The sequence below is a fragment of the Zophobas morio genome, unplaced genomic scaffold (assembly GCF_036711695.1).
Source record: "Zophobas morio isolate AGI-343-1 ecotype UQ-CSIRO unplaced genomic scaffold, CSIRO_AGI_Zmor_V1 ptg000008l, whole genome shotgun sequence".
NCBI classification, from domain to species: domain Eukaryota; kingdom Metazoa; phylum Arthropoda; class Insecta; order Coleoptera; family Tenebrionidae; genus Zophobas; species Zophobas morio.
The window spans coordinates 3,151,118-3,164,948 of record NW_026972113.1 but is presented as its reverse complement, the minus strand read 5'-3'; the positions used below and the strand labels follow the sequence as shown (position 1 = coordinate 3,164,948).

Here is a 13,831-nt window from a genome sequence, read left to right as displayed (position 1 = left end):
CAACATAACCTTATTTAGTGTGATAGTGCGGCAGCTTTCCGAACGGATAGGAATTAGGTGTCACAACATTATTGCTTAACACCAATTTTTTTCACACTAGAATTTCAATATTAACATTATCAAAAGCTAAAAATAATACAAAGAAGATTGTTGATTTTAATGTTTAAATATTTACAAATATAAAATCAAGGGGAATACCCACCCTAGACTAATATAAATAAAAATATTTTGATAGTTTACACATCGTCAACTGACCTTCAAACCCATCCCGATAACAAACTGCAAACACAGAAACATCCAATTAAGCATTACAATCCTGAAAATGTTTTTGTTGTGTACAGTCTTTTTAGCAACAATCCTTAACTTCAACAACTGTAATTGTCTTCTTCCGGTTACCAGTAAGTATACTAAATCTCTCATCTCATTATCAAGAGTACTCCCTGGGGTACTCAAACATAAAAACTGTTCGATACTTCGCAATTTTTTGCAGCTTGCGGTACCACTATATACACAAAAACGGGAACTTTCTCTCCACCCACATTTTATAAACCCAACAACAGCAACCCCGAAACTTGCAAATGGCGCATTCTCACATCTCCGGATGAAAAAATCACCCTCAACATAACACAACTCGACATCAAAAAGACACCCAGTTGCATTTCGGGGTATGTTGAAGTACGAGATGGCCTCTGGGAGGATTCTCCTCTTCTTGGAAAATTCTGTGGACGGGGTACTCTAGATTCCGTTACCTCCACGAAAAACAAAATGTTAATTTCGTACGTACACAAAGCGGGTTATAGAGGTTTTTTCGCAAACTATGAAGCTACCTGTGGGGGAGAAGTGTACGTGCGAAATGAGTTTGTTTTGCACTCGAGCCACCCTCAGGAAAAGTACCCCCTTAACAGAAAGTGCGTTTGGAAAGTAATAGTACCGGACTTCCACCAAGTGGTACTGAGCTTCCAGAAATTCAAAATAGAACACCACGATCAGTGTTTGTTTGATTATGTGGAGGTTGACGATTCGAATGGTACTTCTCGTGGGAGGTTTTGTGGGGACGTACTTCCAGGTAATGTTACTTCGTCTTCGAACAACCTTACGATTAAATTGGTGTCAGATGCCTCTGTTCAAAAGGAAGGTTTTTCTGTTTTTATTATGGCGGAGTTTGATGAATGCACAACTCTGCTGCACGACTGTGCCCAAGAGTGCATTAATACCATTGGTACATACAAATGTGCCTGTAGAAAAGGATACGAATTACACCCTGACGGGAAAAACTGTGAAGTTGCCTGTGGTGGTCCTCTTAAAGCACTGAAAGGTGTGATTCAATCGCCATCTTTTCCTAATAAATACCCCCCAAATAAACGCTGTAGTTGGGAAATTGTTGCTCGTGTCGACCGTGTCGTACTTTTCAATTTCACTCATTTTGATATAGAAGGACACAATAGGACACACTCGATTAAAGAAAGGTGCGAAAAGGACAGGCTGGAATTTTTTGGCGAAAGTGAAAATGTAACAAAACACTTAGGTACTTACTGTGGGAGTAGACTACCAGTTCCGCTTATATCTGAAAGTACCAGGACGAAGATTGTCTTTTTTTCGGATAATACTATTGAAAGAAAAGGGTTTGCTTTAGAATATTTCATAATTAGAGATAAATGTGACAAGTTTAAAGGTAACTGTCACCACGGGTGTGTTAATGTGGTTACAGGTCGTAAGTGTCTTTGTCCAGAAATGTACGTTACCATGGATTCCGTCAACTGTAGAAAAGGCTGTCATTACGAAATTTCTTCTACTTCAGGAACAATTTTTAGTCCTAATTATCCCGGCAGCTACTACAATAATGCAAACTGCACTTGGAAATTTAAAACTACACCAGGCCATAGAATACAAATCAGTTTTCTTGATGTACAAACTGAAAACTGTCACGATTACATTAATGTTTATGATGATTATTCATCAAGTGTGCGCATTTTGGGAAAACTTTGTGGTACTAGAACAGGCATCACTGGATTGTCCACGAAAAATGAACTATATGTCAATTTTATATCAGACGGTTCGAATGTTTATCAAGGTTTCAAAGCGACATATTCGTCTCTATGTGGTGTTCGTCTCTATGTGGTGGTACTCTGACCGCTACCATCACCGAAAATTATATCTATTCTCACGATACGTATCGTCTTTCGAATTACTACAACAATACTGACTGTGTTTGGACTATAAAGGCAAATTCCGGGTATTACGTAAATCTGTCAGTTGAAGTTCTCGAAATTGAAGGTGTTTCTGATTGTTCTCTCGATTTTATGGAAATTCGAGAGGGTCATATTTCACGTGGAAAATACTGTGGTGTTAACGTAAGTACTTGATTTGTTCAGACTTCAACTTGTTCTTTTTCTTTTCAGAAACCTGATGAAGAATTGCTATCGAGTAGTAATTTTACGGTAACATTTCACACAGATTATCTTAGAGAAGCAAGAGGTTTTCGACTAATGTATAAAGCCGTACGAGTTGAAGAAGTTCGTGTTAATTAATTGCCCGCTTTTTGTTACAAGTTTATTTGAATAAAGTTATTCATTCATAGAGGATTAGAATATGAAACTTTCCTTTCCGATTTATTTCTTTAACTCGAATTACATTACTAACTATTGCAACGAATATGTACAGAAATTATTCCGGCGAATTTCACTGGACGCTTTTGACTGTCTCCACTGACTGAATAGTCCATTCCTGACGGTCGCCTCTATTTAAACCTATACTTCTCCGATCGAGATCTTTCACGAACATCCATCGCGCACTGGACGCCGCTTCGAGACTTCCGGTAACCGGCTCCAGACTTGTCTTTATGCGCCCGCCGCTCGGCCCTTGATGAGTCACCGTTCATCGACACACATACTAGACAAACTCATAGGCGTCGCACCGGGGAGGTTATGGGTTTATTTCGTAACAATACGTACCTAAAGTTCGCGTAGTGAACGAGAGATTGTATACACAAAGATAATGACACCTTACAGAGTACAGGTTTCCCCGCAGTATCTGAATCTTCCACAGTTTTACTAATCTTTATATACAAAAAACATAGTAATATAATTCTTAAATAAAATGTGCAATCAAGAGCAATTAATTTTAAACAAATACGCAACACAATTACAGTCACTCTAATTAATTTAAAATCGTTTTGTTGTCACTTCTTCGTACGACGGAACCCTGTCCTGAGGGTGAACAGGGGGTAGAAGAATAGCAATATCATACGCAGGGGGTGGTGTTCTGTTATTAGCAACTGGGGCACTTGGAGTAAATTCTGTAACAACAACCTTAGAAATTCTTAGGCACCTTTCTCTTACCATTACCATTAACAGACACATCAACCGAAGAAGGTTCAACACTTGTCGAAGTCTTATCAAAATTATTCTTGCAATAGTAACACCCGCAGACGCATACAAGAACAAACACAAAAATTAGTAACGCGGTGATAAGAATCTCCCTAAAAAAAATGTACACTTACGAAATAGTGACATTCTGCTAACTTACCACAGATAAGGGTAAAATTTACTTTGTGAAGAGGTGCAGCAGCCTTCTGGACAACAGATGTCGTAACCCAGGTTGCAAAGAAATTCTTGAAAATTGTCGGTGTGGGACTTTATAAATTCGTGTTTTGTTATTGCGTATTCGGGTTTACTTTTTATATAACAATTGTGCACGTTGCTCTAAAAATAAGTCAAAATTGCGAATTTTTGCAAAGATTTTCGTACCTGTGCAAAGTGAAGAGTGAGAAGGAAGCACAAGAGTTTCGTCGCACACATTTTCGTGCTTTTTTGAATAATAATGAATAATAACTTGCTAGTGTTATCCGAGAAACATTTTGTTTGTTTGATTTTGTCTTAGACGAATGTCGTAAAGTTGGAATAAAATCTTATCTTGTTTGAGGAAGGGGTTTTAATTAGAAAGTGAGTAATCGGGTTTTATGTAAATCTGCCCTGTCACACTTATGCTGGCCAAGTACAAATTTTAGTAATTAGTAATAAGTATTTTTTTCAACATTGACGGAAAGTGTAAGTCAAAATTTACAAATATCGCGGAAGTGAGTAAATATTTGAGGATTTAGAACAATGTTGTAATGTGTTTTCAACAAAACTATTTATTTATTCACTAATTAACGTCATAACAATTTTAATTCACACAATAGTAACAATACTTTATTTCGAATCTTCTTTGGTTTCATCCACTTCTACAATTTTTTCCTTCTGAAGAGACGGAAAATGAATTGCTACGTTGTACGTAGGAGGCGGAGTCAGCGTGACGTAAGCCGGGGGCGGAGTCACGGGAGTCGTCGGTATAAACGGAACATGAATATGGGCGTTGTCAAAATTAAATCTTTCCAAACCTTCTACAACCAAAATTTTAATTGTGGAAAAGTCTCCCAACCCAATTACCTGTGTTTTGGTTAAACGACAACATCAAACTCATCTCTTGCGGTTGCGTGTTGGCACGACTTATAGTCACACTCGGGTCGCGCGTTCTCTGTTTACACAGTTTCTTGAAGCAATAACGCAGACAAAAGTAGACGTATCCCACGGTAATTAAAATCACTAAAAACCTGAATAAAAATAAATTGGTGTTTCTTAGGGGTGTTTAAGTTTTACCAAACGAAAGGTGATAGGCGGCCGCTGGAGCTAGAAATTATGACTTTTATGTTAACGTGTAGAAACAACTCCAGAGTACTTACCCTACTTGTAAGGTAAGTTCAGGTGACGTATCCAAGGGACAACAACCTTTCTCACAACATTGTTGATGTCTGGTGTCACAATAAACCACTTTATAATTTGGCGAACTGTTACTAGCGTCGGGTAAAATCGCCTTCGGTTTTTCTTCAAATAAACAAAATTCGCTAGCCTAAAATACAACTTTTATTACTGCAAAATTATTTTTTACTTACCATTATGGTGGTGATTTGGCACAATACGTATGCGACTAGTAAAACAACATCCAAAATAGACATGTTTGTTTTTAATTTATCGAAATAGTGTTAATTTTTTCGTCGCTTCACGCGTAGAGCGTGAAGATAATTAAAAACGATTTGTCAGGTTGTGTAATCTAATGCAAATATTCACATTGTCTCACTGTGGTAATCTTCACTGACGTTATGTTAAACTGGTTGCTTCACAAATAAAACTTCAAAATTGGAATTTGAAGTTAAAAAGTGAACTAAGTTTGATTCACTTTCTACAAGGTGGGTGGTTATGGTCCAGTGCAGATCGCGAGTGGAAAATTTGACTGTGTACAAGGTTTCCAATGATTTATTCAAACTAATAAAATTAATTAATTACAATTACTATCATCATCATGTTTGTAGTAGAAATGACGTGAATTAATTTTTCAGACAGACGGTAGAAGACACAAACGGAAACTTGAGTTCAACACAAAACTATATTCCATGAATTAAAATGAGGGTTTCGCATTCAGGGCGGTTCATTAGGGCACCTACGAACAAATTTTATTATACTTACGTATTTTTTAAAAATCAAAATTGCATACTTTGATTGTTAGTGGTTTCTTCATCTCCTCTTAAAATATTTCTGTACTGATGCTTGAACATTTTCCAGACAGAACATACCAACACGACCACTAAAAAAACCATTAACGTGCCACTTATAATAACCGGCCTGCAACCAAATATTCAGTACCAACATGGCAACAAAACGCAAAAAATTACCATATATACCACGGCACTGGAAAGCAACACCCATCTACGCAACACCCGGAATCACAAGAAACGATGCGAATTTCCTGACTGTCCATTCCGTGTTTGCACTAATTCACAAACTTCCATAAGTGATTAATTTATATTACATTTCTAAAAACAAAAACTGAAATCACAAGAATTGGTTGGTGCTATTTCAGCTACTGCTTAGCCCGAATTCATTATTTATTTATAAAACCACTTTTTGCGGTGACTGGAATCGCATGAATAAAGATTAGGATTTAGGAGAGGATTTCACCGAACCGTGGTGTCACTTCGTGATTTTATGGGTCGTTCTTTTATTTTTTTTTCCGTAGAGCTAATTAACGTTTTAGATTAGAAACACTGAAAGTAAACATGTTGTCGATTTTGTTACGTCACTGCTCTTATTTGTTTTATTTGTGTTTAACGATTTGGCGTCTTGGATAAGAGGTGTTAAAATTCAGTTATTTAAATAAGGCATTAATTACAACGACACTATATTTTTCTAAAAGTTGTCCAGAGAGTCTTCGAAGTATTCTTTCCAGACATCACGTCTTCGTAAGAGGGAATTTTATCATTTGGGTAGCGAAAGGGGGCAGAAAGCGCCATTTCGTAGACAGGAGGTGGTGTTATGGGGTAGCTTGAACCTACCTCACAAAAATCAACAAATCCAAACATAAATGTTATTAAAAATATAAAGAGTAGCCATTATTACCTGCATTTTGATATGATTCTGGACTTGTAATTACACAATTGTCGTAGTGATAGCTTGAGATTTCGTTGTTTGTCCTAAAGGAGTCGTTGTTGGTTTTAGTTTTACACTTCGTTACTGCGTAGTAATACATCAACACCATCAAGAATATTGTACCGAAAAATAAACCCCTACTCTATATTTAATATTTTTGGACTAGACTAAGTTCTACAGTCTTACCAAAGGTAAAGGGACAATTTATTATTCACACTAGTGCAACAGCCATTTTCACAACAAGTTTCTTCCTCGGTACAAAAAAATATATCTTCGTGTGCTTGGCAAACCCTCTGGTTCAAATTTGCGCTTGTCTGAAATCGTTAAAATAAATTCTGTTCCAAACCAATATAAATTTAAACGTACGGTAGATCTAAAAATGACATCTGAAGACATCGCACAACCACAACTAATGGGTTACGAAAAGTGAACCATTTTAAAGAAAATTTTATCATTGATTGGTTTTTAATTATGAGTTCTTGACTTTAAGCTCCTGCGCAAGTCCTAATTAATGGCTTAACTGTAAAAACAAATTTATGGGAGTCATGTCTGCGTAATGCAATGATTCATGGTGATATCTCTTGAGGTACAAAAACAACATTATTTTGTTTGTGTGTAGATTTCGAGTTACGGAAATTAATTTTAGGCTTCATTTCTTAGAAAATTGCTACCATTTGTGGCTCTAAACGTGTTGTATTATCGTCATAATCAACTTCAATCGAAATTAAATTAAATTTAACTTTGAATTTAATTTTGGTGTATTATAAGTTGCATAACGCACCACAGGGGCTAGTGACTATACTCGATGAACGATTTTTTTTTCAAGTAATTTGGTTCATAAAATATTCAAAATTAAAAGCAGAAACATAAAAAAAGAGAAAACACTTTGGTAAGACACTTTATTCACATGTAAGGATAGAAAAATGAGTCGAGAAGAGGGTTAAATAACCTCTACGACCTCAAATTTGTCCTTTCGAAAAAATATTCTAAATGCAATACAATCATTTTTTATTCCGCCGCGCGAAAATTTTAAATTTGACAGGGTACTACGAACCACGGTAGTACTTCCTACGATTGGTCTCCCGAATTAAGCCGATGCGGAACTCGAGAGGAATAGGGAATGACCCCGGGAGGCCATGAACACTTTTAAACATCTCCGTCGTGGACAAGGCCCAAGGTTCTTGCATACGGGAACTCGATGTAGTGTTTTTTGTGCCGATTTCCTTGTTATAGTGTTATTAAATTCTAAAACCAGTTTTTGGACCAATGTATCTATGTTTTGGAAGTAATTTTGGTTAAAACCAGACAAGAAAAATTATTCTTCCGTACAGTATAGTTTATGTAAGCTTTTTTTTCAACTCCTGCGTTTTGTGTTAAAGTTCAAGAACAAAGATAAGGTGAATGTACGAAATATTTATTAGGTGTTGCAGAAAAATCAGTCTGTTCAGCAACCATGATTTTGCTAACAGTGTGTTTACTTTTCATTCCTTCAGCTATAAGCTTAATCCATCTTAGCAAAGCGGTACTAAGTGTGCGACGTTTTCAAAAATCTGGATAAACAATTTAGTTTCAGAATTTAGAAATAGTTCCAACAGAGGTTGAAGAAATCCATTTAGCACCAGTTGTTAATCGCGTAAACGCCACTACTGAAGACTTGCCAGTGATACCTGCAGAAAATTTTACACTTGTAAAAGAACATGAAGTCACTGACGATCAGGGGAACGTTTACGTTGAGTACCACCCTCCTTGGCAAAAAATGATAAATGTCACTGATGATGGTTACCTGGTGTACGACACGGAAACACCTCCCGTTGATGAAACATCACACTGGGAGACCACAGGGTAAGATAAAAAAAAACAGTCAAAAAATCAAAACTTCTGTGAATTTTTTTTACGTAAAAAAACTAATAGTGAAAATTTTCAGGAAAGTTGTACTTCCAAGTGGAATTATTTCAGTTGTTATTGTGATTTGTGCAAGGGCATGCCAGAAATTTGGAAAACATGACGACGAAGGAAACGAACCAATTTTAGTATAACGTTGTTCAGCAGACGATTCCTCGATTATTATCAGGGTAATTTAGGTTTATTTTTGTAAAAAATATTGTTCTAGACTAGGTATTATTGTGGAAAAATAGATATAAATAAATGGTCAATTTTCGTTTATTGTATTATTTTGCGTTTGAAAGAATTTCAGAGATCCTTAATGTCTTTTACGTTTTCTCGACCTTTCATGACCCCTAGAGTACGAAGAAATAGGTCTCGCGTTTCCGTCTGTCTGTATGTCTGTCGGTCTGCCGTCTGTCCGGATTTTTATTAGACAGATAATCTCCGAAATTACCGGACCAATTAGGAAGAATAGAATTTTATGAATCCCGAGTGTCTTTTTTTTTAATAATATGAAAAAATCGTCGGGGTTCCTTATGATTAATTTTAAAGAATATGGGAAGAGCTTTCTTGGTGTTTTCTTTTTACAACAATCTACAGCTTCCTAGAGGTTTTTGTTTAAGAATATGAACGAATCTTTCACACACCTCTAGTGTCTTTTTTCTATTTATGGAAGAATCTTAAGCATCCCTTGTGTTTGTTTTTGAAAGATTTTGAAAGAGTTTGAAAAGATCTGGGGTTCTCTGAGGCTGTGTTCATAAAATTCTACATAAAAATGTTAATTAACAAGTTAGCATATTGTAGCGGTAACTTGTATTACGAGTGAGAAAGATAGATGTAGGGGTGATCTAGCGAAAACTACAACATTCTGTGTAAAGCTTTTATAAAAGCAATAAACCGGACGGTTTGAACTGAGTTTGGACAGTTGCAATAAAAAATTTTAATCTGATCCTACACGTGTTGTTCATTTTCGAGACACGCAAATTTTGGTTAAGGTCACCAACATTGTTGTTGCGCATGTCTTACTTAGGAAGCTCTGATCTAATGAGCAATTTTATTAATTTCGGACACTGTATTTACACATTTCAATTCGCACGAATTAGCACAACGATTTTTTAAAAATATTTTATTCGTACGAATCGTTTGTATATTTTGACTTAAAGAAGACATTTATATTGGGTTCAAATATCCCTGAAAGCAAAATAAATTTAACATCTGGTGCTTAACTCAAGTCCTCAGTAAAGCCTGCGCATTCGCTTAAATCATGAATCAAGGACATGGAATCCAACAAAACATCGATATATCAATGAATTAGTGGCTAAAATTTCGAAAGCTGTAGCTAAAAACTCGGTAAGCTATAAACAAACACAAAATATTACAATTTCGAACGTAATAATTAACTTTGTTTCGTTTATTTCAATTCACTAGATGCTACAGAAAGTCATGTCGTGTGTGGAAATTCTATTTATGCTATTTTATCTGCGTTTCGGTCTAGTAAGTGCTTGAAAAGTAAACTGCGCATGCTCACTTATTTATTTTCTTAGGTGGAAGCAGAAGATTCCATTTGTATAGTATTTCGCGAAGATAACCCCCATTTACCACCATTCTCAGGTGATGAACACAGCCGACTTAGGGTAGATTACTGCAGTCCAAAACAAAAGTGTTGTAAAACGGGGTGTTGCAGTAAAGAAAATCCCGTCGGATACATCCTGTAAATTTCAAAATTTTACCTCCTTTTTGAAAAAACTAAAAAATCTTCGTTCTTGCAGTTTTTTCGGGATTCTTATCGCGGGGGGTTTAATATACTGCTGCTTTAGACTGTGCTGCAATAAATGTAACGAAAACTTCTTCAACGACAGAAGTACTCAGCACGAAATATCACCCCTAAGGACAAACAATCAGCCTGAACAAAGCCGAAACGATGAAAACTCACAACCAGGAAGTAGTTTTTAATCTTGTTTTTACATCGGGTTGATAATGAATTTCGTTCCAGATTATAGTGGTTCTCAAAATCGCATCTATCTAGCTTCTGTGCCAAACGAACAAGAAGGTATTATCTTTTTTTTTAATTTATGATATTTTTTTTGTAGTTACAGTCCACGTGGAAAATAACTCCGATCCGGTCACACCCCCACCATCATACGATGACGCTGTTTGTGCTCCCTCTGCACCACCTGACCCAACATTATCGTTGCTTCGCCAAGAAAACAAAATCCCTTCGTACGAGGATGTCACATCGGGGAAAAAATAATACATTTTTGTTGTTATTCTGGTCATTTGTATGTCCCGAACGGGTTTACCAAAGTGTATTTAAGTTTTTTTTTTGATGGAATCGGAGACGCTTCGCTTAGACAGGCGTACTTCAAGAATAAGTGTTCAAATTCAGGCTGTAAGAAAATATTTGGGCTGAAATAAATATAAGACGAAGTAAATATAAATTTTCCGTTTAGAGGACATTTGCTAATCCCCCAAATGCACGAATGTTGTTTTTTCTTGGCGCGAAATTTAATTTTCAAATCATCACTATTACAAGTTTTAGTTAAGGTCGCTGACATTGTTGTCGCGCATGTCTGATCTAACGGGTAATTTTATTAATTTTGGACACGGTCACGTTTAACGGTTAGCAGACATTCAAGGTAGATCCTGCGACACCCACCAATGGATTCAACTATTCCCGAAAATAAAATATTTTTAACATGTGGTGCTTAAGTCAAGTCCTCAGTAAAGCCTGCGCATTCGCTTGAACCAAGAATCAAGGCCATGGAACCTAACAAAACATCGACCCATCAATGACTTTGTAGCCAAAATTCCGGAAACTGTGGCGAAAAACCTGGTAAGATGTAAACAAACCCAAAATAGTTAGTTTCGAATGTCACAATTAACTTTGTTTAGAGTTTATCCATTCACTGTACGCTAGAGAAAGTCATGTTGTGTGGGGGAATTCTATTTATGTGTCTTTATTTTCGTTTCGGTCTAGTAAGTAAGTACATGAAAAATAAACAGCACATCCTGATTTTTATTTATTTGTTTTGTCAGGTGGGTGCGGAAGGAAGTACTTGTGTGGTTTTTCGCGAAGATAACCCCAACTTACCACCATTCATAGATGATGAAGGCAGCTCACTTAGAGTGGATTACTGTACTTCAGAGGAGAAGTGTTGTAAAACGGGGTGTTGCAGCAGAGCAAACCCGATAGGATTCATAATGTAAATTTCAAAATTTGATTTTCTTGCTCAAAAAATTAAAAAATTTTGATTGTTTCAGCTTCATTGGCGTGTTTATGGTCGGAGGTTTAATTTACGGCTGCCATAGGTGCTGCCAAGAATGCGACAAAAAACCCACTCGTCCCGAAGTACCACCCCAACGTGAACGAAGTCGAAACGAAGCAAACCCACAAGCTAGAAGTACTTTTTAATGTTAGTTTAGAGGTTATTGGTAATGAATTTGGTTCTAGGTTATGGCGGCTCTCATAATAGTCTGTATCTAGCTTTAGCACCAAACGAACCAGAAGGTACTTTCGGTTTTTTGATCTATAAGACATTGATTTTTTGTAGTTACAGTTCGCGTGGATGATAATTCTGTCACACCTCCACCGTCATATGAGGCCGCTGTTTGTGGACGCCCTGACCCACTAGTACCATTGCTTCGCCCAGAAAGCAAAGTTCCTTCCTACGAGGATGTCATATCACGAACAAAATAATCTTTTTTGTGTATTAAATGGTGTGATTTGTTGAAAATTTTTATTTTTTTAATAAATAATTATTTATGATAGTACCAAAGTAAACAGGGACGTCGTACGGTTAAAATAAAAACAGAACAAAGTTGATAAGTAGATTATTTGTAAGTGTATATTAAATTCAACATAAAAATAATTCGTGTTTATCTTATCAAGTTGTTTATATTTATTTTACAATGTTAATTTCAAAAAGACATTATTTTACCGCAAGTACATACAAATAGCTTAAGTTTCAAAAATCCCTTCTATTTCTTGCAAAGATTTTCCATCTGTTTCTGGTACAAAAAATCCAACAAACACTATAGTTAGAAAACTCACTCCGGCGAAAAGGTAATAAGTTACAGAAAGCCCGAAATTACCAACTAAAAAATTACACAACACTATTGCCAATACTCCAAAAACTGCGTCTACAGCATTGGTGAAGGTGGTACCAAGCGCTCTACTTTTAGTCGAAAATAGTTCCGCTGACATGGGTTCAATCAAAGAACCGAACCCTAACTGGAAGCTAACAGCGTACGCCGTGATACACAGAGTGGAAACCCAACCAACAGAAGCTAGATCTAGTCCTGAGTCCATCAAAGTAAAATATACACCAACACCCAGTAAAAACAACCCCGAAACTGTCAACGACAACAACAGCAAATTTTTTCTTCCTATTTTGTTTAAGCACAGAAGACATAAAATGTTTCCTGTTATCATGAGTACCGCAAAAACAATCTCGGCGAGAGAAGACTTTGGGGACTTTTCCAAAATCAAAATTTTTCACCAATTTCGGGCAATTTTCGAGAACATTCAAAAGTTAACTAAATCCTTGTTCTATAGATTTTAACCTTCAGAAGTTAGTTTCGGACTCATTTCTTCTATAGCTACCACCATTTTTCCAGAATCGCCCATTGAAATTTTTCAAAATTTTGGATTTAAAAAAAAAAATTTTTGGAGCTAATATTTTGAAATCTTGCACCAACACGCTACATTTTTGGAATTAGCACGACGAACTTTCAATCCCAGAATTTTTTGGAATTTTTTTGGCGACTTTTTCACTTTCAAAATTTTTCAGCTATGAAAATTTCGTCCAATTTTCGACAATTTCAAAATTTAATTGAAGACTTTTTCTTATAGATTTCGACCTCAAGAAGTTACTTTCAGCCGCAGTTCTTCGATGGTTCCTTACCATTTTTCAAAAATCGCTTCTGAAATATTGCAAATTTTTGGATTTGAAAAAATATTTTTACAAACCGAATATTTTTAAATCTTGAACCGGTAGCATGATCACACTATGTTTGTGGAATCAGCACGACGAAATCTAAATTCCAGATTTTTTTCGGACTTTTTTAGCAACTTGTTCAAAAGCAAAATTTTGCAAATTTGAAAATTTCCGCTAATTTGCGGCACTTTTCGAAATTTAACCAAAGGAATTTTCTTATAAATTTCGACTTCCACGAATTAGTTTCGGATTCATTTTTTAAATCTTACACGAACACGCTACATTTTTGGAATTAGCACGACGAACTCTAATTCCCAGAATTTTTTGGGATTTTTTTGCCAACTTTTTCAATTTCAAAATTTTTCAGCAATGAAAATTTCATCCAATGTTCGACAATTTCAGAATTTAACTAAAGACTTTTTCTTATAGATTTCGACCTCCAGAAGTTACTTTCAGGCTCAGTTCTTCGATGGTTCCTTACCATTTTTCAAAAATCGCTTCCGAAATATTGCAAATTTTTGAATTTGAAAAAATATGTTTACAAACCGA

The 13,831-nt window shown here is 36.0% G+C and overlaps 6 protein-coding genes and 1 long non-coding RNA gene across 13 annotated transcripts; 4 read left to right on the top strand and 3 right to left on the bottom strand.

Moving 5' to 3' along the window:
• The first annotated feature begins 246 nt into the window (after positions 1-246).
• LOC135125035 (protein tolkin-like) lies at positions 247-2,577 on the top strand. The gene is made up of 3 exons (XM_064050328.1): positions 247-398; positions 491-2,351; positions 2,400-2,577. Exons 1-2 carry the CDS (start codon positions 323-325, stop codon positions 2,128-2,130), a joined length of 1,716 nt encoding a protein of 571 aa, XP_063906398.1. The 5' UTR covers positions 247-322; the 3' UTR covers positions 2,131-2,351; positions 2,400-2,577.
• Positions 2,578-3,037: 460 nt separating this feature from the next.
• LOC135125036 (uncharacterized) lies at positions 3,038-3,866 on the bottom strand. The gene is made up of 4 exons (XM_064050329.1): positions 3,747-3,866; positions 3,526-3,701; positions 3,345-3,478; positions 3,038-3,295 (listed from the first exon to the last, which is right to left on the bottom strand). Exons 1-4 carry the CDS (start codon positions 3,795-3,797, stop codon positions 3,162-3,164), a joined length of 495 nt encoding a protein of 164 aa, XP_063906399.1. The 5' UTR covers positions 3,798-3,866; the 3' UTR covers positions 3,038-3,161.
• Positions 3,867-4,112: 246 nt separating this feature from the next.
• LOC135125026 (uncharacterized) lies at positions 4,113-5,205 on the bottom strand. 2 transcript variants are annotated; one of them, XM_064050318.1, is made up of 5 exons: positions 4,931-5,205; positions 4,721-4,887; positions 4,638-4,667; positions 4,428-4,591; positions 4,113-4,381 (listed from the first exon to the last, which is right to left on the bottom strand). In XM_064050318.1, exons 1-5 carry the CDS (start codon positions 4,991-4,993, stop codon positions 4,191-4,193), a joined length of 615 nt encoding a protein of 204 aa, XP_063906388.1. In that variant the 5' UTR covers positions 4,994-5,205; the 3' UTR covers positions 4,113-4,190. The 2 variants fall into 2 exon arrangements, with proteins under 2 accessions (XP_063906388.1, XP_063906389.1); XM_064050319.1 differs by having other exon boundaries at positions 4,113-4,378.
• Positions 5,194-6,109, top strand: LOC135125028 (uncharacterized). The gene is made up of 3 exons (XR_010279857.1): positions 5,194-5,279; positions 5,375-5,536; positions 5,598-6,109. It is a non-coding gene; the product is annotated as an uncharacterized LOC135125028 (long non-coding RNA).
• Positions 5,274-6,939, bottom strand: LOC135125027 (uncharacterized). Its single transcript, XM_064050320.1, has 6 exons — positions 6,828-6,939; positions 6,648-6,775; positions 6,432-6,598; positions 5,708-6,363; positions 5,530-5,657; positions 5,274-5,475 (listed from the first exon to the last, which is right to left on the bottom strand). Exons 1-4 carry the CDS (start codon positions 6,855-6,857, stop codon positions 6,212-6,214), a joined length of 477 nt encoding a protein of 158 aa, XP_063906390.1. The 5' UTR covers positions 6,858-6,939; the 3' UTR covers positions 5,274-5,475; positions 5,530-5,657; positions 5,708-6,211.
• A 651-nt stretch (positions 6,940-7,590) lies between these two features.
• LOC135124744 (uncharacterized) lies at positions 7,591-8,619 on the top strand. Of its 2 annotated transcripts, XM_064049958.1 has the most exons (4): positions 7,591-7,802; positions 7,883-7,983; positions 8,029-8,303; positions 8,386-8,619. In XM_064049958.1, the coding sequence occupies exons 2-4, from the start codon at positions 7,915-7,917 to the stop codon at positions 8,495-8,497; spliced, it is 456 nt and encodes a 151-aa protein (XP_063906028.1). In that variant the 5' UTR covers positions 7,591-7,802; positions 7,883-7,914; the 3' UTR covers positions 8,498-8,619. The 2 variants fall into 2 exon arrangements, with proteins under 2 accessions (XP_063906028.1, XP_063906029.1); XM_064049959.1 differs by having other exon boundaries at positions 7,593-7,983; positions 8,035-8,303.
• An 895-nt stretch (positions 8,620-9,514) lies between these two features.
• On the top strand, positions 9,515-12,079 carry LOC135124742 (uncharacterized). 5 transcript variants are annotated; one of them, XM_064049953.1, is made up of 8 exons: positions 9,515-9,695; positions 9,774-9,839; positions 9,890-10,056; positions 10,115-10,287; positions 10,339-10,395; positions 10,436-11,185; positions 11,238-11,325; positions 11,382-11,473. In XM_064049953.1, the coding sequence occupies exons 2-6, from the start codon at positions 9,774-9,776 to the stop codon at positions 10,594-10,596; spliced, it is 624 nt and encodes a 207-aa protein (XP_063906023.1). In that variant the 5' UTR covers positions 9,515-9,695; the 3' UTR covers positions 10,597-11,185; positions 11,238-11,325; positions 11,382-11,473. The 5 variants fall into 5 exon arrangements, with proteins under 5 accessions (XP_063906023.1, XP_063906024.1, XP_063906027.1 ...); XM_064049954.1 differs by lacking the exon at positions 11,238-11,325 and having other exon boundaries at positions 10,436-11,178; positions 11,382-11,471; XM_064049957.1 differs by lacking the exons at positions 9,515-9,695; positions 9,774-9,839; positions 9,890-10,056; positions 10,115-10,287; positions 10,339-10,395 and adding exons at positions 11,607-11,746; positions 11,797-11,853; positions 11,903-12,079 and having other exon boundaries at positions 10,593-11,178; positions 11,238-11,321; positions 11,382-11,548.
• The last annotated feature ends 1,752 nt before the right edge of the window (positions 12,080-13,831 follow it).

Coding starts and splice junctions, on each gene's coding strand:
- LOC135124744 (XM_064049958.1), top strand. CDS start 7,915: ATGATTTTGCTAACAGTGTGTTTACTTTTCATTCCTTCAGCTATAAGC. Junction 7,984..8,028: donor TAATCCATCTTAGCAAAGCG/GTACTAAGTGTG, acceptor TAAACAATTTAG/TTTCAGAATTTAGAAATAGT. Junction 8,304..8,385: donor TCACACTGGGAGACCACAGG/GTAAGATAAAAA, acceptor GAAAATTTTCAG/GAAAGTTGTACTTCCAAGTG.
- LOC135125027 (XM_064050320.1), bottom strand. CDS start 6,857: ATGTCTTCAGATGTCATTTTTAGATCTACC. Junction 6,599..6,647: donor AAATTGTCCCTTTACCTTTG/GTAAGACTGTAG, acceptor AATATAGAGTAG/GGGTTTATTTTTCGGTACAA. Junction 6,364..6,431: donor AGAATCATATCAAAATGCAG/GTAATAATGGCT, acceptor TTTGTGAGGTAG/GTTCAAGCTACCCCATAACA.
- LOC135125035 (XM_064050328.1), top strand. CDS start 323: ATGTTTTTGTTGTGTACAGTCTTTTTAGCAACAATCCTTAACTTCAAC. Junction 399..490: donor TTGTCTTCTTCCGGTTACCA/GTAAGTATACTA, acceptor AATTTTTTGCAG/CTTGCGGTACCACTATATAC.
- LOC135125036 (XM_064050329.1), bottom strand. CDS start 3,797: ATGTGTGCGACGAAACTCTTGTGCTTCCTTCTCACTCTTCACTTTGCA. Junction 3,479..3,525: donor AAATTTTACCCTTATCTGTG/GTAAGTTAGCAG, acceptor CATTTTTTTTAG/GGAGATTCTTATCACCGCGT. Junction 3,296..3,344: donor GGTTGATGTGTCTGTTAATG/GTAATGGTAAGA, acceptor TTGTTGTTACAG/AATTTACTCCAAGTGCCCCA.
- LOC135125026 (XM_064050318.1), bottom strand. CDS start 4,993: ATGTCTATTTTGGATGTTGTTTTACTAGTCGCATACGTATTGTGCCAA. Junction 4,888..4,930: donor GCCAAATCACCACCATAATG/GTAAGTAAAAAA, acceptor GTTGTATTTTAG/GCTAGCGAATTTTGTTTATT. Junction 4,592..4,637: donor CGCCTATCACCTTTCGTTTG/GTAAAACTTAAA, acceptor ATTTTTATTCAG/GTTTTTAGTGATTTTAATTA.
- LOC135124742 (XM_064049953.1), top strand. CDS start 9,774: ATGCTACAGAAAGTCATGTCGTGTGTGGAAATTCTATTTATGCTATTT. Junction 9,840..9,889: donor TTTATCTGCGTTTCGGTCTA/GTAAGTGCTTGA, acceptor TTATTTTCTTAG/GTGGAAGCAGAAGATTCCAT. Junction 10,288..10,338: donor TGAAAACTCACAACCAGGAA/GTAGTTTTTAAT, acceptor ATTTCGTTCCAG/ATTATAGTGGTTCTCAAAAT.